The sequence below is a fragment of the Rattus norvegicus genome, chromosome 16, assembly GCF_021556685.1.
Source record: "Rattus norvegicus strain SHRSP/BbbUtx chromosome 16, alternate assembly SHRSP_T2T, whole genome shotgun sequence".
NCBI lineage: Eukaryota > Metazoa > Chordata > Mammalia > Rodentia > Muridae > Rattus > Rattus norvegicus.
Window position 1 is genome coordinate 74,893,906 of NC_141549.1, and position 17,802 is coordinate 74,911,707.

At 48.7% G+C, this 17,802-nt stretch overlaps 2 protein-coding genes across 10 annotated transcripts in view; both read left to right on the forward strand.

The window, feature by feature from the left end:
* The window catches only part of Erich1 (glutamate-rich 1), a gene marked incomplete at its 5' end in the record, with an annotated part of 52,793,804 nt that overhangs the window by 44,023,346 nt on the left and 8,752,656 nt on the right, over window positions 1–17,802 (forward strand).
* Tacc1 (transforming, acidic coiled-coil containing protein 1) overlaps window positions 1–17,802 on the forward strand; it is an 83,348-nt gene that overhangs the window by 31,830 nt on the left and 33,716 nt on the right. For 2 of the 10 annotated variants that reach the window (XM_087588397.1, XM_087588398.1), the window contains exons 2-3: window positions 1,081–1,233; window positions 2,149–2,264. The exons of 3 other annotated variants lie outside the window; for them this stretch is intronic. In XM_087588397.1, coding sequence (XP_087444523.1) covers window positions 1,081–1,233; window positions 2,149–2,264 — 269 coding nt within the window. Of the gene's footprint in view, window positions 1–810; window positions 1,234–2,148; window positions 2,265–17,802 lie in introns of those variants that run through there. 5 more of the 10 variants (XM_087588399.1, XM_087588400.1, NM_001004107.4 and 2 more) reach the window with 4 other exon arrangements.

A 17,802-nucleotide genomic window follows, 5' to 3' on the forward strand; every position in this document is an offset into this window, starting at 1 on the left:
AGAAAATGGATTCACTGGGAGAGAGGGCCTGGGGCAGTCTCTTAGTGGAATTCCTCAAAGATAAAGGGAAAAATTCTTCTTTTCAAAGATAAACGCCTTAACTCAGAAGACTGCTGTCACCAGACCTGCTGGTTCTGTACTGAAGACCTCTGTACTGCAAACCAAGGACCCAAGAATTATCAGAAAAAAAAAAAAAAGCTTAAAGTTATGAAAAGAAAGGACAACGGGAAATCGCTCAGGCTGTCTTGTCAGGGGGCAATTTTGCATCTATCCCAGGTCATGCCTCTCTGGAGGCCTCCATGAGTGTGGTTTGGTACCAGCAAGCATCTTCAATTCTTGTCTTGCCCGGGAGCTTTCCAAATCCTGGGAGTAACAAGGATGGAGATGACCAGTGTCAAGGAGCGGGTACAACACTCTTCAGAGAGTCCGAGTGTTTTTTTTTTTTTGTTTGTTTGTTTGTTTTTTTAATTAAATAGGGGTCTTAACTCCGGTGCGGTGCAGTGTCAGTCACGCCATTAAGTCCTAGCGGCAGGAAGCTCAGATAAAAGGGGAAGAGGAACGGCGCCGCGGCGCGCACACGCTCGGAAATGGATGTCGGCAACGCGCTGCGCGCTGCAGGCGCGGGTCCCGCCGGGAGGGCGAGCGCGGTCGAGCAGCCCCTGCCCAAGGCCGGGCGCGACCAGCGCGGCAGGGGGAGCGCGCTTCCAAGCGGCCGCCCCCGCGCGCCGCGCCAGTAGTTCGGTCCGAGGGGGCGGCTCCAGGGGCGCGGCTCCGCAGCGGCCGAGGCTGCTCCAGGCGGGAGCGGACCCCAGAGCCTGTCGTCTCAGAGCAGGACTGGGGGACAGGCAGGCGGGCGGGCGCGCGCGGGGGCGAGCTTCGGCGCGGCGGCCCCGAGGAGCGGGGGCGAGCGGCGCTGCGGGGCCGTGGGAGGAAGCGCTGCGCCCGGCCCGACGGCGCTCGTTGAGCCACATCCGCGGGTCGCCGGCGACGTTGCCGGCGCCTGTCAAGGCCCCTCCATTTTGAAGGAAGAGGCCGCCGTTTCCCCACCGCAGGGGCGGTAGCCGCGCTCATGGCGTTCAGTCCCTGGCAGATCCTGTCGCCCGTGCAGTGGGCCAAGTGGACGTGGTCCGCGGTGCGCGGTTCGGGCGCGGGAGAGGACGAAGCTGGAGGTCCCGAAGGCGACCCCGAGGAGGAAGAGGACTCGCAAGCCGAGACCAAATCCCTGAGTTTCAGGCAAGTACACCGCATCCCAGCCGAGATGCAGCCGCGCGCCATCCTCCCACCGCGGTCATGCTGTGTGCGCGCAACCGTGCTCCGGGCTCTGCTGCGTCCTGCCCGCAGCCGGGTCCCCGCTGTGTACCCGAAAGTTCGGGATGTTCTGTCTGCCCGTGTGCTTTTCGTCCCCTGTCTTCGCTGTGAGCTTTCTGTACCCAGCCCCGAATCCGCAGTCTCCGCATCCTGGTTTGCCTGGGTCGCTTTCTCTAAGCGTCGACACCCCGGTTCCGACGCAGCCACACCGGTTAGTGTCAGTTGATAAGGCCAAGTGGGATTTGGAGCTTTTACCCTTGTGGGCAAGAAATCGCTCCTCCGCCCTCCTTGGCCCCGCAGTGTCCTAAAATGCAGCGTTGGTAAAAGAGGATCGCGTGATGACAGGCCCCTGGCAGCTGGTGAGAAATGGTGGTCTCTGCTGAGCTGTCACACGTGTGATTGTGGAAGGCAGGTGACGGCATTTTCAGCCTCCAGTGACTTTGAGACAGGTAGAGGCCTACCAAGGGAAAACAGCATAGCTAGAACTGGCTTAGTTTGGGGGTGGGGCGATATTTTACGCCCCTGGAAAAGGGTATGGTGAGGAAAGGAGTTGATTGGGAAGTTTTTTTTCCTTTTCTTTTCTTTTCTGGTTATAAAAGGCAGAGATGACCTTAAAAAAACAAGTGGTCGTGGTGAGAAGCTCCAGAGGACGAAAGAGATTTCGGGGAACTAGGATGCTGGGCATCGCTGAAAATGATGCAGCCGTTCTCAGGCTGGGTTGAGGATTGGTTGGTTGTAAAGTTAGAGGCGCTGTACTTGCACTTTTGTGGCTGAGTACATTTTAAAGGCAGTTGGAAATACCGTTGACTGTGGTAATGCCTCGTTTTTCCCCCCTGGCAGCTCGGATTCTGAAGGTAATTTTGAGACTCCTGAAGCTGAAACTCCAATCAGATCGTCTCTCAAGGAGTCTTGTGATTCATCACTAGGATTGTCAGAACCCGAGGCCAAACCCCAAGGTAACAAAACTTGAATTTTCTACCTCTTCGGTTTTAACTTAAGGAAAGGGGGAAAAAAGGACACAAAAAAAGGGGTGTTATGTGTGTGCAGTGAGGACCACTTCAGACAGGATGGACTGGGTCCTTGCTCCAGAAGAGGTTGCCCTAAAGTTCTTGCTGATTTGGAAGGCATTTTGCTTTTTGTTTTTGTAAAATAAACCTTTTGATCGTTTGATGATCCAAAGCTTGCTTTATTCTCTGACTAGAGATCGTGCTTTTGGAGTATGAGATTAATCATATTTTCAACCACTCCTGTTAAGACTTCCTTCTAGACCCTGAATAAGTAAAAATGTAGCAGCGACTGGGCTGGTTATGTTTTAGATTTGGCCTCAAAGATTTCAGAGACTACTTTTCTACAAGGGTGTGGCTAGACACAAAATTATAGGTAAGAGTTGATTTTTGAGTTAGGAATCTTAGGCAGTTTCAAAATTGCTTGCCTTTCTCCCGCAGAGGACCAGTGGGGAGCCCTTCAGTCTAACCAAGAAAATCCGTCACACATACTGTCCTTCCCTACCCCCACCCCTACCCCTCAGTCCAAACTAGTACCTGCCCTTTAGTTCTCAATGCCTCTGGCCCACTACATTAATGGAAATCTTTTTTTTTTTTTTTTTCTCTAAAGGCAGGATTTCAGATAGCCCAGGCTGGCCTTGGAGGGAAGCTATCTTAGTCAGGGTTCCGTTGCTGGGAAGAGACACATGACAAAGGCAACTCTTTTAAGGACATTTAATTGGGGCTGGCTTACAGGCTCAGAGGTTCAGTCCATTATCATCAAGGCAGAGGACATGGCATGGTAGCTTCCAGGCAGGCATGGCACTGGCGGAGCTGAGAGGGCTGGGTTTTCATCTGAAGGCTGCTAGGAAAAGACCAGCCCCCAAGTAACTAGTAGGAAGGTCTCAGATCCCACCCCAACAGTGACACACTCCCTCCAACAAGGCCACACCTCCTAATAGTGCCATTCCCTGAGCCAAACATAAAAAACCACTACAGAATGGAACCTTTACGGGTTAAAAGCAAAATACCTGTCTGGTTCTATTAAGTACTGTAGAGAAGGATGGGCGGGGGTAGGAGGAGGTATGGGCCTGTGGGCCTGACTGGTAAAGGCTGGAAGTTAGAGGAGCTGACTTGAACAGAGTCCTAGAAGGGGAGAAGTGAGGAGACAAAACGTGTGTGTATTATTGGGAGGAGAATCCTTTCAGCAAAGGGAACAGTGCTTGCAAAGAAGCATCCTGTAAGTGGTGAGGCCCTGGGGTGTGGTTCTGGAGGAGCAGGCAGAGGCCAGTGTGCCCAAGAGGGATAACTAGGCTGCGGGTAGAAATGGGAGCTGATGTCAGCAAGGGGAGAGGAAGGGCCACGTGATGCCATGATGACGATCTGATTTTCTGAGCGAGCTGGAGAGCATCTGAACAAAACGCCATAACCGAGTGGCTCAGAACAAGGGGTCCATTCTTACTCACAGTTCGGGGGTGGGAAATCTGAAGTGTGGGCAAAGTCATGTTCCGTATGAAGGCTCAGGAAAGACTTGCTTCTTGTCTGTTCTAACTTGGACTGGTCATCAACAGTCTTTGGTGTTTGGCTTGCAGCAGCCTAACGTCCCGTCCCTGGGCCTTAAGACATGGTGGGTTCTCCTTGTAAGTCTGTCTTCATATGGCCATGCTGTGGGGATTCCAGTCATTCAGTTTAATGCTCTATTCTAGTATGACCCCATTTTAACTGCATTACAACCTCCAAAGACACTGTTTCGAGTAAGTGCCCATTTCTGATAAATCATGACTTTGGACATATCTTCTTGGGAGACACAGTTCAACTCATTCTCATAAGGATTTGACTTACATAATCATCATCACCATCATCACCACTACCACCACCACCACCACCACCACCATCATCACCACCACCACCATCATCATCATCATCATCATCATCATCGAGACAGGACTTTCACCCTGGCTACCCTGGGACCTGCAGTGTAGACCAAACTTTGAACTTACAGAACTTCTTACTATAGCTTAGCTTGGTTCTTTGCCTGGGCGGGTTGAGTCACGGAGGAGTTGAATTCACTGGGAAACCATCAGGTTTTCTGCAGTTTGTTTTTCCTCCTAGAAATGGAGATCTCCATGCCATGTATCCCGCTGAGAATGGAGCACCGCCTTCACTGCTCTGGGCTGGCTCTGCTTCTGGGTTAAGGGCTGTCTGTCCACACCGACTGACCCATTGCAGAGGGGTGCATGGCCAAGTTGAGCAGTGGCGTTTCCTGTAGTGAAGGTGCTGTCCGTCCCCATAGATTTCCTTTCTTCTCTCCACAGGGGCAAATTGGGAGGGAGGTCTCGATGTGGGAAAGGACTATTTTGTGGTCCTTCTCCTCAAGTTTAAATAAAGCCCGTAAGACTTATGTTATGTAGCTGTTTGAAAGCCTCTTTGTAGGGCTGGGGATTTAGCTCAGTGGTAGAGCGCTTACCTAGGAAGCGCAAGGCCCTGGGTTGGTCCCCAGCTCCGGAAAAAAAGAACCAAAAAAAAAAGAAAGCCTCTTTGAGTCACCCTCAGCTTCCTTCCCTCAACATTCTGTCAGACTGCTAGGCTAATCCATCCGCCAGATTCTTCACTAAATGAATAGAGGCCCGGATTGGCCTAGGCCCCCCACCCCCCAGCCCCAGCCACAGACACTCAATTGTTTGGTCCTTCTTGTTTCTGTGGCTCTCACAGTCTCTCATTCAGAGTAAATGTTTTCTTTTCAGAGAGTCTTGGATCAGAAAAGTTCTCCAGGGTAGGCCATGCTGTAGAGTGTGACGTTAGGGAGGAGACTGGCGGTGTATAGTCTGGGGAACGGTCCGGGGTATTATAAAATCCCTCAGTTTAAGGTCTTGAGACAGTGGGATGACTCCTGAGTCTGGTTAGTGTCTGGCCTTTTAAGGATCTTGTGGAGTCAGTCCAAAGTGGGGATTGTGTTGTCACAGACACAAAGTAAGTCTCGAGAATACAGCTGAAGCTCAGGTCTGGCTGAAGATGGTTTCACTGGGCAAAAATTCTTGGGTCAGTTCACCGTGAGGTTTTAATTTCTTGAACCGGATGTTTCACTTTCCCCCAAAATAGTTAAGCTTGTTTTTGACTTTCTGTGTTTTCTTTTTTCTTTTTTTTTTTTTTTTTTTCCGGAGCTGGGGACCGAACCCAGGGCCTTGCGCTTCCAAGGCAAGCACTCTACCACTGAGCTAAATCCCCAACCCACTGAGCTAAATCCCCAACCCCTGTGTTTTCTTAACATGGTGGTTAGATAGCGCATACAAATTGGGTGGGGCGGTCTTCATGGGACTCGTGCCTGGTCACCCTCACGCACACGTGTAGGCTAGTCCCATACTCCAGTTCTGTCACCGGCTTCCTAATTGTTTAAACTTAGAGGAAAACACAGTTTTGCTTTATATTGGAACTGCTTCAAGAACTTAGAAATTCTTCGCAATGGGTCCTCTTATGATAGTTCTACTCCAGGAGTTAAATATAAGGGTTGCGGTTTTTTTTTTTTTTTTTAAACACACAGAAAAAAAGTTGGCTTCTGAACATATAATAAATCCAGACTAAACTGGAAATATTTCTTGAAAATACCAAACCAGTGGCTGTGTTTGCTGTCTGTCTTTCCCAACAAAGGTTGGGAAAAGGTCACCTATTTTTTTGAGACAGGGTCTCACTGTGTTCATCTGAACTAGATGTGTAGCCCTACTTGGCCTCTGCCTGGGTGTGCCACCATACCCAGACACTTAAAATGCTTTTAAAAAAAAATCACTATTATCATTATTGTGGGGAAGAGGCACACATACCATAGTGTGTGTGTTTGTGTGTGTGGTGTTTGTGTGTATGTGTCTGTGTGTGTCTGTGTGTATGTTTGTGTGTATGTGTCTGTGTGTGTGTTTGTGTGTCTGTGTGTGTGTGTGTGTCTGTGTTTGTGTATGTGTGTATGTCTGTGTGTGTGTCTGTGTGTGTGTCTGTGTGTGTGTCTGTGTGTGTGTTTGTGTGTGTGTGTCTGTGTGTGTGTTTGTGTGTCTGTGTGTGTGTGTGTCTGTGTTTGTGTATGTGTGTCTGTGTGTGTGTGTCTGTGTGTGTGTGTGTCTGTGTGTGTTTGTGTGTCTGTGTGTGTGTGTCTGTGTTTGTGTATGTGTGTATGTCTGTGTGTATGTCTGTGTGTGTGTCTGTGTGTGTGTTTGTGTGTGTGTGTGTGTCTGTGTGTATGTTTGTGTGTATGTGTCTGTGTGTGTGTTTGTGTGTCTGTGTGTGTGTGTCTGTGTTTATGTATGTGTGTGTGTTTGTGTGTGTGTCTGTGTGTGTGTGTTTGTGTGTCTGTGTGTGTGTGTGTCTGTGTTTGTGTCTGTGTGTGTCTGTGTGTATGTCTGTGTGTGTGTCTGTGTGTGTGTGTTTGTGTGTGTCTGTGTGTATGTTTGTGTGTATGTATCTGTGTGTGTGTTTGTGTGTCTGTGTGTGTGTGTCTGTGTTTGTGTATGTGTGTATGTCTGTGTGTGTGTCTGTGTGTGTGTCTGTGTGTTTGTGTGTGTGTGTGTCTGTGTCTGTGTATGTCTGTGTGTGTGTCTGTGTGTGTGTCTGTGTGTGTGTTTGTGTGTGTTTGTGTCTGTGTGTATGTCTGTGTGTGTGTCTGTGTGTGTGTCTGTGTGTATGTGTCTGTGTGTGTTTGTGTGTCTGTGTGTGTGTGTCTGTGTTTGTGTATGTGTGTATGTCTGTGTGTGTGTGTCTGTGTGTGTGTGTGTGTCTGTGTCTGTGTATACAGCAGACTTCCACAGAGTTAGCTTCTCATCCAGCCTTCTGTGGTTCCTAGGGATGGAACTCAGACCCCTGACTTGTACCTTTTCACCATAAGAAGGTGAGTCTTCTTATTGGCTGGTTTTAGCTTGTCTTTGCTGGGATGTATGTTGGTGAAGGAACTCCCTCAGGGGAAAGAGCTTAGAGGAGGCCTCCTCATCTCCGTCCCCCACATCCCTCTGGTTGCTTTTGTTCACTCAGAAGGGCTCCCTGATAGCAGGGCCTTCTGCTGCTGTGTTCACAGGGTTAGTGGCTGCAGGCCTGTCTGCTGCTTCAGCCTATAAGAACTTCAGAGCTGGCCTAGCATGGTGGCACACCCCTGTACACCAGCGCAGGGGAGGCAGAGGCGGGGTGGACCTTTGTGAGTTCTAGGCCAGCCCAAGCTACATAGTGAGAGCCTGTCAAGACAACAGTAACAAAAGAAACAGACAGAAGACCTGCAGACATTGCCTTTGTCACTCGGACCCCTCCCTTTGTGGTCACCCTCACATTTAAAGGTAGTTGGCGAGAAGAAGAATGCTGATTAATGTAGAAGTCCCCACTTCCGTGTTATCCCTGGATATCTAGTTAAATCCGTCTCGTCATTTTTTATGTTAGAACACATTGAGGTGTGGAATAGAAATGGGAGTTTACCGACTGATATTTACTGCTGGTGTTCATGTGAGGAATGCAGAATTATTCAATGACCGAGATGTACTTTTGGTATTTAGATTCAGAAATAGCAAACCATGCTCAAGGCCAAATCAGGTCACCTATCTTTTTTTTGGGGGGGGGGGGAGAGTGGTGGTGCACACCTTTAATCCCAGCACTTGGGAGGCAGAGGCAGGCAGATCTCTGAGTTCAAGACCAGCATGATCTACAAATCCAGATCCAGGCAGTAAAAAAAGAAAAAGAAAAAGAAAAAGAAAAAGGAAAATTTCACCTCAAAGTGTATGGTTGAAAAAAATTGTAATATTGTGGTATTAAAATCTTAGGTGAAATCACACATTAGGGCTGGTAAATAACCGTGTTTGGGAATATAGCCATGGTAGTGTGCTGAGGTCTCCCACGTGACTGCCTTTCTATCTTGGTGACAGGTCAAGTACTTGGGACTGGAGAGGCTTGTTAACTTCTCTATGTACTTATGCTGTTTTCAGAGTGTGACTAGGGACTACGGCTAACAAAGGAGCGCTGTCGACCAAGTCCCACCCGTGTGTCCCTGTGTCAGGAAAGGCCTCCTTAGGGAGAGAGACTGGGTCTGACTGCCTGTCATCTCCTTTGCTGACAGTGCACTTGAGTTTTAAATAACTTTCACTAAAAGATTCGGAGAGTTATAAAGAAATAAGAGAAAAAAAAAGAGAAAGCATGGAGAAATGGGATCATCTAACACAAATACAGACACAACCATTTAAAAATGGAGCTGGGTTTAGTTTTTGGTTCTATGTCTGTGTGTGGGTTTGACATGGACTAGGATGCTCAGATGCCCAGGGCTGCCAGAGCCTTGGGGCTGCCACTACATGTGGTTGTGAGGCAAACAGGGTACTCTGCACGAACAGTACGATTCCTAACCACTGAGCCATCTCTGCTGTCACCAACAGAGACTTTGAACTTGTTCCTACTCAGTATTTCTAATGGGATGTTGGGGCCCGAGCTTGAGTAAATTGCAATGGCCCATTTATCGGAATTGTATATAGATTATATACGTCTAAGTCTTAGAACACAGATCTTGCTGAAATCTGAGCCCCAGACTTATTATTCTAAGGCTTTGAGCCTATTTATAAGCAAATACACAAATATTTTTCATTCATTAACATGCTGAAGTGGTTCATTCAAACCTACAAGTCTGTTTTCCTCAGGGTTTACTTGAATATTTCTCTGCTTTATTAGAATTTCCTATAAACACAGTGAGACTAATAAAAACCTTAAATATTTCCTAGTCTAACAGTTTAACACGGGTGGCTCCTTGTACTATGTCCCAGGTTAATGCTTAATTAATGCCTTTTTTTCCCCAGCTTAATTTAGTTTTTTATGTGATTATAGCATAAGATGTTTAAGAACTCCTAGCAGCATGCTACTTCCCCCCTCCCAGCTGCATGGTGCGTGCCCCCTACCCCCTAGCCACATGCTACATTCTCCTCCCCACACCCCAGCTGCATTGCTACATTTCCTTTTTTTTTTTCCCTAATGGAGTCAGGATTGTTGTCTCGGTGTAATGAGCTATGAGAGGAAGCTATGAGAGGAAGTACTTCCGCTCTTTGATCGAGAACACCTGGGCAGAGGAACCACCTTTACCTGTGCAAAGTGAAGACTTAAGTAGCTTTCAAGTCACATTTTAGATGTAGCAAAGGCAAGGCTTAAGAATAAGGGTTAATTAACTCATTCCAGAGCTGCACTTCTCCTCTACCTGGGTAGCCACTAAAACTGCTAATGTACTCTGTTCATTTCTGGTGGCAGAGACAGGGTGCTTAGGGGATGGTCCTGAATGCCCCACTGGAACTCTGGGTATGGTCTAAAGCACTTTCAGTGACAGTAGGTCTGGGGGTGACGGACGAAGTGTAAATCAGGCATGGTGGTGAGCCGACAATTCCAGTACTCTCGAGGCAGGAGTTCAAGGCCAACGTTGGCTATTCTGTAAGCTCAAGCAGCCTGGCTTACATGAAACTTCCTCAAAGAAAACCCAAAACTAGCCAGGAGTGGTGGCCCACATTTTTAATTCCAGTAACCAGGAGGCAGAGGCAGGCGGATCTGAGTTTAAGGTCTACGTAGTGATAGGACAGTCAGGGCTACACAGAAACCCTGTCTCAAAAGATAACAAAATGTGGCTCCCTCCCACAAGAACCCTGGTAATCTCCCTGTAGCAGCAATCCTATCTGTAGGCAACCTTGGGATGTAACTGTTTCTCATACTCCCCGAAATCAGAATAAATAGTGTTGGGAGGCCACAATTTGTCCCCCAAACAGTCATCTTCCTGGAGCTGTGATGGCCAAGGTTGCTAACTATGCATACGACTGCAGCCACTCAGCCTCGTGTTGTGTGTTAGTCCTGACTGACTCCGGGTTTGCTCTTGGTGGCAGATTCAGTAATAGCAGGGTCTGCTGCTGCTTCACAAGGGCAGGTAGATAACTCTGACTGCTCTGCTGATGAACTGCATCCTGGGCCCCTAAATTCTCCTCTCCTCCTCATTCCTTTTGTTTTTGAGGCTGGGTTGAGTCTCCTTGAGCCCAGGCTGGCCCGGTCCTCCTGCATTAGCCTCCCACATGCTGTGTGCTGTTAAAGGTACACACCACAGTGTTCTAGCAGCCTCTTTTCTGCTGCGTTGCTGGGAGGCAGGGAGGGTAACATGTTTCTTGGCTTCCACTGCAGGATGCTCACGTAACCTTGGCTTTCTGTTTTAACTGTATTTCTTTATTAAGGGGTTTTTAGATGCAGGTAGTTTCTGTTTATAGCATTTCCATTGTAACTGATGCTGAGATGTGGTTTCTGTTTGAAAAACCGAGAAGTCAGGGGCAGAACTTAGCTCTTTTTTTTTTTTTTTTTTCTCGGAGCTGGGGATCGAACCCAGGGCCTTGCGCAAAACTTAGCTTTTTTAAGGTGGGAAATCTCAAGGGTGAGATGGCCCAGTGGGTTGGGCCCCATGATTTGACTGATCTCTGGAACCAACCTGGTAGGAGGAGAGAACCGTCTGATCTATCTGATCTGCACATAGCATACCTCACATACCTCACTACCTGGCCCCACCCACCGTACACACACACACACACACACACACACACACACACACACACACACACACTCACACTCACACTCTAACTCAGTGTCAAGTATCTTTGGAAAGGTGTAGAACCCACAGTAGGCTAATGCTAAGGAGGAAGCTGAGTGAGACAGGGAGAGGGGGGAACAGCACAGATTGAGACCAACCCGAGCTACACAGCACCAGAGCCGGCACAGGGCCATCTTCAGAGTTACAGGGTGGGGAGGAGGGGGTTGAAACCCCAGAGCTCCATGAAATGCGTTCACAGCTTTTCCTCTCCAGGGAATGTGTGAATCCCCCTTCCTCCCCACCAGTTCACTGTTGGAGAAGGCCAAGAGGAAGTGAAAGGCCTTAAAATGTTGCCAGAACAGGGTGTGTGCTGGGGAAAGCATCCTCCTGAGTGACAGCAGAGTGGGTACATGTGAACTTGGCATCCGTGCACACACACACACCCCACAGAGTGTAGTTTGGGGGTTCTGAACAGCAGGAGTTTACTGCACAATTTAGATACAAACAGCAGAAGCAGGAGTCTTCCTTGGTAGCTGGTGCAGCTGCACTGGACTGTTTTGTTTGTTTGTTTGTTTGTTTGTTTATTTATTTATTTATTTATTTATTTATTTATTTATTTTCCAGAGCTGGGGACCGAACCCAGGGCCTTGCCCTTGCTAGGCAAGTGCTCTACCACTGAGCTAAATCCCCAACCCATTTTGTTTATTATTAAAGGTGTGGTGGCACGGGCCCTTTGTCCCAACACTCCCTGGGGGTAGAGGCTGGAGGATCTGAACTCAAGGTTGGCCTGATCTATATTCTACATAGGGAGTTCCGGGACAGCTAGGGCTACATAGAGACACCCTGTCTCTCCCCGCTCCTCCCCCCTCCCCGTCCCAAAATTAGTGTTAGCTCTTCAATGAGAATGAGAAGGAAGGGTGGGCCTTGTCTGGTGAGGAGAGTGGGTTATGGGGAAGAGATGTGGGGAGTCTCTGGGACACAGCACCTATTTTTAGGTAGAGAGAAGGGTGGTTTGACTTTTGTTTTTGTTTTTGTTTTGGGATCACACCAAGGTCTCACCCAAGGTAGACGAGTGATTTTTCTCCTAGCCATGTCCGCAGCCCAGAAAGGCAAACCTTCTCACCAGTTGTTGCTGGCTACGAGGAATGGAGCTCACGCACTCATGTGGGGCCTGCAGTGTTGGTTCCACGTCCTCACAGTGTGGCATCCCACTTCACCTCCTCCCCAGACCGTTGGGCCACTAGCAAGCAGGTTGGGGGCCTCAGAGGTCACACTGTGCCTTCCATAGCACCCTCCTGGTGACACAGGCCAGTCCAGTGCTGTGAATACCAGGAGGTGAAGACTCACTGGGAACTCCATGCCACAGCTGGTCGCAGCAAAGCTCCTACTATGCCAGAGGGTGTAATTTCCACACCAACAAACTTCTCCCAGCTTTCTTGCCTTAGGGCTCTTCTGTGTGGCTTTCCTGGGTCCAGGATGGCCGTCCCGCTGGGGAGGTGCCTCATGCACCTAATGTCTCTCCTCGCTAAGCACTCTTCCTCTTTTATCACCAGCCTCAGCTTCCTGGCTGCGTGGGTGGTTGCTGCTTTATGAAGGAAGCAGTTGGTATTTTGAATCCTCCAGTAATTATTTCTGAGGAGATTGCACGCCATGGCTGTTCGGCTGCAGTGGATTGAAGTTCCACAGTTTGGGGTCTCTGCACCGCAGCCCCATCTGCTAGCACGTGTCTTCCTGCCTTTGCTCTTCCTGCTGGGGTAGTGTAGCCTAGTGCTGAGGGCTGTCTGATATCTGTCTGAGGTAGAGGATCTCTGCTCTTCTTGGAACACGTTCTCAGTTAGATCCGGGTGGCTCCTGTCCCAATGGGCACCTTGTTATCGAGAGGAAAAGCATAGTAATGCTCTTGCTTCTCTGGAGAGGGCCTAGGCTTGTTGGTAGGCAGGCAGTTTCTGGCCAGCCGTCTTCTTTTCCTTAAAGTATGGCCCTTCAGAGGAGAGTTCTGATCTCCAGTTGGGGGACAGATTGTGCTTGGGCTAGAATCTTAGGGACTCAGTGCATACTGAGTCCTGCCCCCAGCCCACCCCTGTTCTCTCGGGTCTCTTTTTCTAAGATTTATTTATTATTATATAAGTACACTGTTGTTCTCTTCAGACACACCAGAAGAGGGCATCAGATCCCATTACAGATGGTTGTGAGCCACCATGTGGTTGCTGGGAATTGAACTCAGGACCCCTGGAAGAGCAGCCAGTGCTCTTAACCGCCGAGCCGTCTCTCTAGCCTCTTGGGTCTCTTTTTCAATGAAATAGCATAAAATGCTGTTTGAGATGCTTTCTTTAACCCTGGGACCAGTTCTGTCTGTTCATCAAGTGGACTTACCCCCACCCCCATTTTAACACCCAGAGCTTTATGTTGTGTATGCACAAATTGGTGTGTGTTTTGAAACAGAGTCTCTCTGTGTTGCCCAGGCTGTCCTCAAACTTGTGATCATCCTGTCTTAAGTGCTGGGATTATGGGCAGGTGCCACCAAGCTCCAGTGTTACTTGAGACTGGGCCTCTGTCAGAACAGAAGAATGGTAGGGCAGGTGGTACTACCTGTCTCTATTCAAAACAAAACACAAAATAGCTGAACTTGCCCTCAGTTCCTGGCTAATTCAGACGTGAGAAGAAAGGTTAGAACAGTGGGCTTGTACTCTTGTGAGTGGGTGAGTTAGTGTTGGTGTTCTGCCCTGGGTGGTAAGACATCCTGATAGTATGGTGGCCCTCAGGAGACATTCTGCCTTGACTTATGGGTCTCCACACTTCTTGGTGACCTGGGGCCATAGGATTGTCAAGGGAATGTGAGCTCCGCAGTGCACTTATTCTGTCCCTGGACAATGTATTGCTTCTCAGTCTCCATTTAAGGACTGTGGCCTTGGCTTTTGTGGTGATTTTTGTTTGTTGCTTTTTTAACACAGTGCCACAATTACCTTGGGAGAGGGAATGTCTTGAGAACACACAGACTAACTTGAGGGAAATCAGAGGCACTAGAAGCTCAGAGAAGTAGTTGGTGGTTTAAAAACAAAAACTCTCTCAAGGTTTGGACACTTGTCAGAAATGCTGATGTGTCCCTCATTACCATTCTCCTCAGGTTAGACCACTTGAGCAGAAAGGGGTGCTGCCTGCTAGAGCCACTTTCCCTCCTGACACCATGGACTTCTGCATGGGAGAGAAGGGCAGTGTGGAGTGGGGCCCCGTGGAGTCTCCAGGAGGAAAGGGCCTCGGAGATAGAATGCTGGTCCTGAAATAGCTGTCAGCATGGAGCCGAGCTACCTCACTGCTTACTGTATAAATATGCATGAGAGAGATACCCAGCCGTGCAGTGGGGAGCGCTGGGCTCTCAGACTGGTGGGCTACAGGGAATCAGAATGCAAAGGCTCCCCGTGGACCGAGGTCTCTGGGGAAATTTGTTGACTCATTTCCCACACCGCCTGGCCTTGGCTTTGCTGCCGGTTAGGTTTTTCCTCAGCTTGGTCCAATCCAACTATCTAGGAAGAGAGGCTGTGAGCTGAGGGAATGCCCGGGCAGACCAGCCCATGGACAAGCCTGTGAGGCATTTTCTTGATTAATGATTGGTGTGGAAGGACCCAGCTCACTGTGGGTGGTGCCACCCCTGTCTGGGAAAGTGGTGCTGTGTTGTATTAGAAAAGCAGGCTGAACAAGCCGTGAAGAGCAAACCAGTAAGTTGTGTTCCTCCATGGCTTGTGCTGCTTCAGTTCCTGCACAGAGTTCTGCCTCGAGTTCCTTCCACAGTGAGCTATAAACTGTAAGCTTAAATGATCCCTTTCTGCCTTGGTTGCTTTTGGTCATGATGGTTTTTTTGTGTTTGTTTGTGTGTGTGTGTGTGTGTGTGTGTGTGTGTGTGTGTGTGTGTGTGTGTGTGTGTTTTAACCACAGCAGCAGCAAGCAAACAACACAGCTTCTCAGAGATTGGTTTTTGTTTTATTTTCTTTTAACTTATCTTTATTTTACATGCATTGGTGTTTCGCCTGCCTGTATGTCTGGGTGAGAGTGTTGGATCTTGGAGTTACAGACAGTTGTGAGCTGCCATGTGGTTGCTGGTTATTGAATCCCGGGACCTCAGGAAGAGCAGTCAGTGCTCTTAGCCACTGAGCCATTTCTCCAGCCCTGTAGCCTAGGCTGGCTTCAGATCATGCAGTCTTCCCTCCTCGCTCGGCCTCTGGGTGTTGGCTCATTCCCGTGAGCCATACTGCTTGGCTTCTCCAGAGTTTTAGTACCAAAGGCAGGAGATGCTTGAGTTGAGGGTGTGAAGACACCAGGTTAGAGTTCAGAGTGAACATGACCTCAGCACTCCTACTCTTGGCCTCGTGTTTATCTGTCCATCTTTTAATGAAAGCCCACGCCCATGTCCTGCAGAGAACATCTTGATTCTGCCCCACACTCTCTCTCTTGTGTCTAAAGGGTTACTTACTTACCTTTACTGAGCTCCAACTCAACTTTAAAAAATAGAATTAAAAAAACCCAAAGTTAGGCAAAGGTAGAGGCAGGAGGATTATGAATTTGATGCCAGTGTAGGCTGTATAGTGTATGAGACCCTGTCCCCAGAATGCAAATAAAGCCCAAAGCCCCCAAAAACCAAAAATGAGAAGAGGAGGAAAGCCTCTGGTGCTAGGGAGCGGCCCTAGGCTGTTTCGTATGCGTGGTTATTCCTGTCAGAGAAGGAAGAGGTGATGTCATGTTTTTCACTTCTCTGTAAATAGAACTTCTCTAGCACATGTGGGCTTCCTCCAGAAGGATTTACAATCCAAAAGTGGCAGTGCGATCTGCCACCTCAAGGGTGGGTCCCTGCAAGCAACACAGGAGAGATTACTTAGAACGGCAGACCTGTGTACAATGCTGTTTCCTGCAGGACCAGAGCCATTTTGCTGCATTCAGTAGTTCTTGTGTGCTCTCAGTATGGCCCTGTCAGTGAAGCGCTTGTATTGCAAACGTGAAGATCTGGGTTCGAGCCCCCGACTACACAGTGCATAGTGGCGTGCTCTTCAGGGATGGGGTTCTGAGACAGAAGGAGCCCTCTGTGATCAGTTTAGCCTGCCAGTGAACTCCGGACCAGTGAGAGAGCCTGTCTCAAAGGAGGTGGTTGGCACTCCTGAGGGTGACGCCCAAGACAGCCCTCTGTAGATACTCACACCTGAGCATGTGAATACACAGGTACAGGAGTTTTTAAAAAGGTGTGTGCAATTAAAAGTTGTTTAAAAAATATTTATGCATACAAGTACGCTAGCTGTCTTCAGACACACCAGAAGAGGGCATTGGGTCCCATTACAGATGGTTGTGAGCCACCAGTTGGTTGTTGGGAATTGAACTCAGGACCTGGAAAAGCAGTCAGTGCTCAACCACTGAGCCATCTCTCCAGCCCCCCCCCCCTTTTTTAAAGAATTATTCGGGGTTGGGGATTTGGCTCAGTGGTAGAGCGCTTGCCTAGGAAGGGCAAGGTCCTGGGTTCGGTCCCCAGCCCCGGAAAAAAAAAAAGAATTATTCATTTATTTTATGTATATGAGTACACTGTAGCTGTCTTCAGACACACCAGAAGAGGGCATCTCATTACAGATGGTTGTGAGCCACCATATAGTGGCTAGGAATTGAACTCAGGACCTCTGGAAGAGCAGTCAGTGCTCTTAACCACTGAGCCATCTCTCCAGCCAATTAAACTTTTTTTAAAAAAAGATTTACTTATTTCTTCATTCATTCTTGAGACAGGGTCTCACTAGGATGCAGCCTTGACAAGCTGGGCTTGAACTCCTAGAGCTCTGTCTCCCACTGCCTCCTGAGTTCTGGGATCTAAGGTGTGCACCACCATGCCCAGCCCAGTAACTTGAGTTTATACTTGAGTACTGCTTTGCTGTATGTCCTGTGGCCTGCAGTCAGTCCCTCGATTTGTAAAATGCTGATGCTGGTGTTGGGCCCCTCAGCCCGATGACGTGTTCCTAGTCTGTGCCCTCAATATCGTAGAACACAATTTGGCCAGAAATCTAGGGTCCTGTTCTTAGTTAGCTGTCAGAGATTTCCAGTGACATGTATTCCGGTTGGCCAGCCTGTTTGAATTTGTGGGGTTGCCTCAGTTAAGGACTGAGAGAGCTGTGAGGTAGACTCCTAGTAGAGATAGCTGGTCTTGCTTGCTCGGATTCCTCTGAGTGCCCAGACGCATGGCATTGCGGGGCTGTTACTAGGCATTGATCCTGTGATTCTATGTTGTCTTTTTGTTCATTTAGGTTTGTGTGTGTGTGTGTGTGTGTGTGTGTGTGTGTGTGTGTGTGTGTGTGTGTAGCCCTGGCTACCAGGAACTCTTTCTTTAAATCAGGCTGGACTTATAGAGATCTACCTGCCTCTGCCCTGAGTGCTAGGATTAAAGGCATGGACCACCACACTCAGCTTCTATCCCGAGCCTTGGAAGCCTGCTGTCTGTCAGCAGCTCTAACAGATGGGAATGGCCTTGGCTCTGAGCCTCAGTGTTGAACCTCTGCGGTGGAAGGAACCCCCTTTTTTGGCTTATGATCCTGTTTGGGTACTGAGGCTCCTCTCAGGAATGAAGAGAATTTAGATTCACAAGGATGGCTTTAAAGCTGCTTATCTACGATGCAGGAGGCAGGGAGAGTTAATTAGGTCAAAGCCCACCCCTGGTGACACAGTTCCTCTAATAAGGCCACACCTTCTAATCCTTCTCAAACAGTTCCACCAGCTGGGGACCAGGCATTCATAAGTATGGGCCTTGGGGTGGGGGGCACTCATATTCAGACCACCACTACTCTTGGATTTGGGGTTACCATAGAGAGAAATAAAGACTGCTTGTGCTGTCCCTCATGGTTCTGTAATACAAAACAGTCTGTTAGCTGAGGTGGCTAGAGAGAGCATTCAACTTTTATTAAGAAGGGCTATCCCTCAGTTCCTCATTCCTTTACGTGAAATGGTATG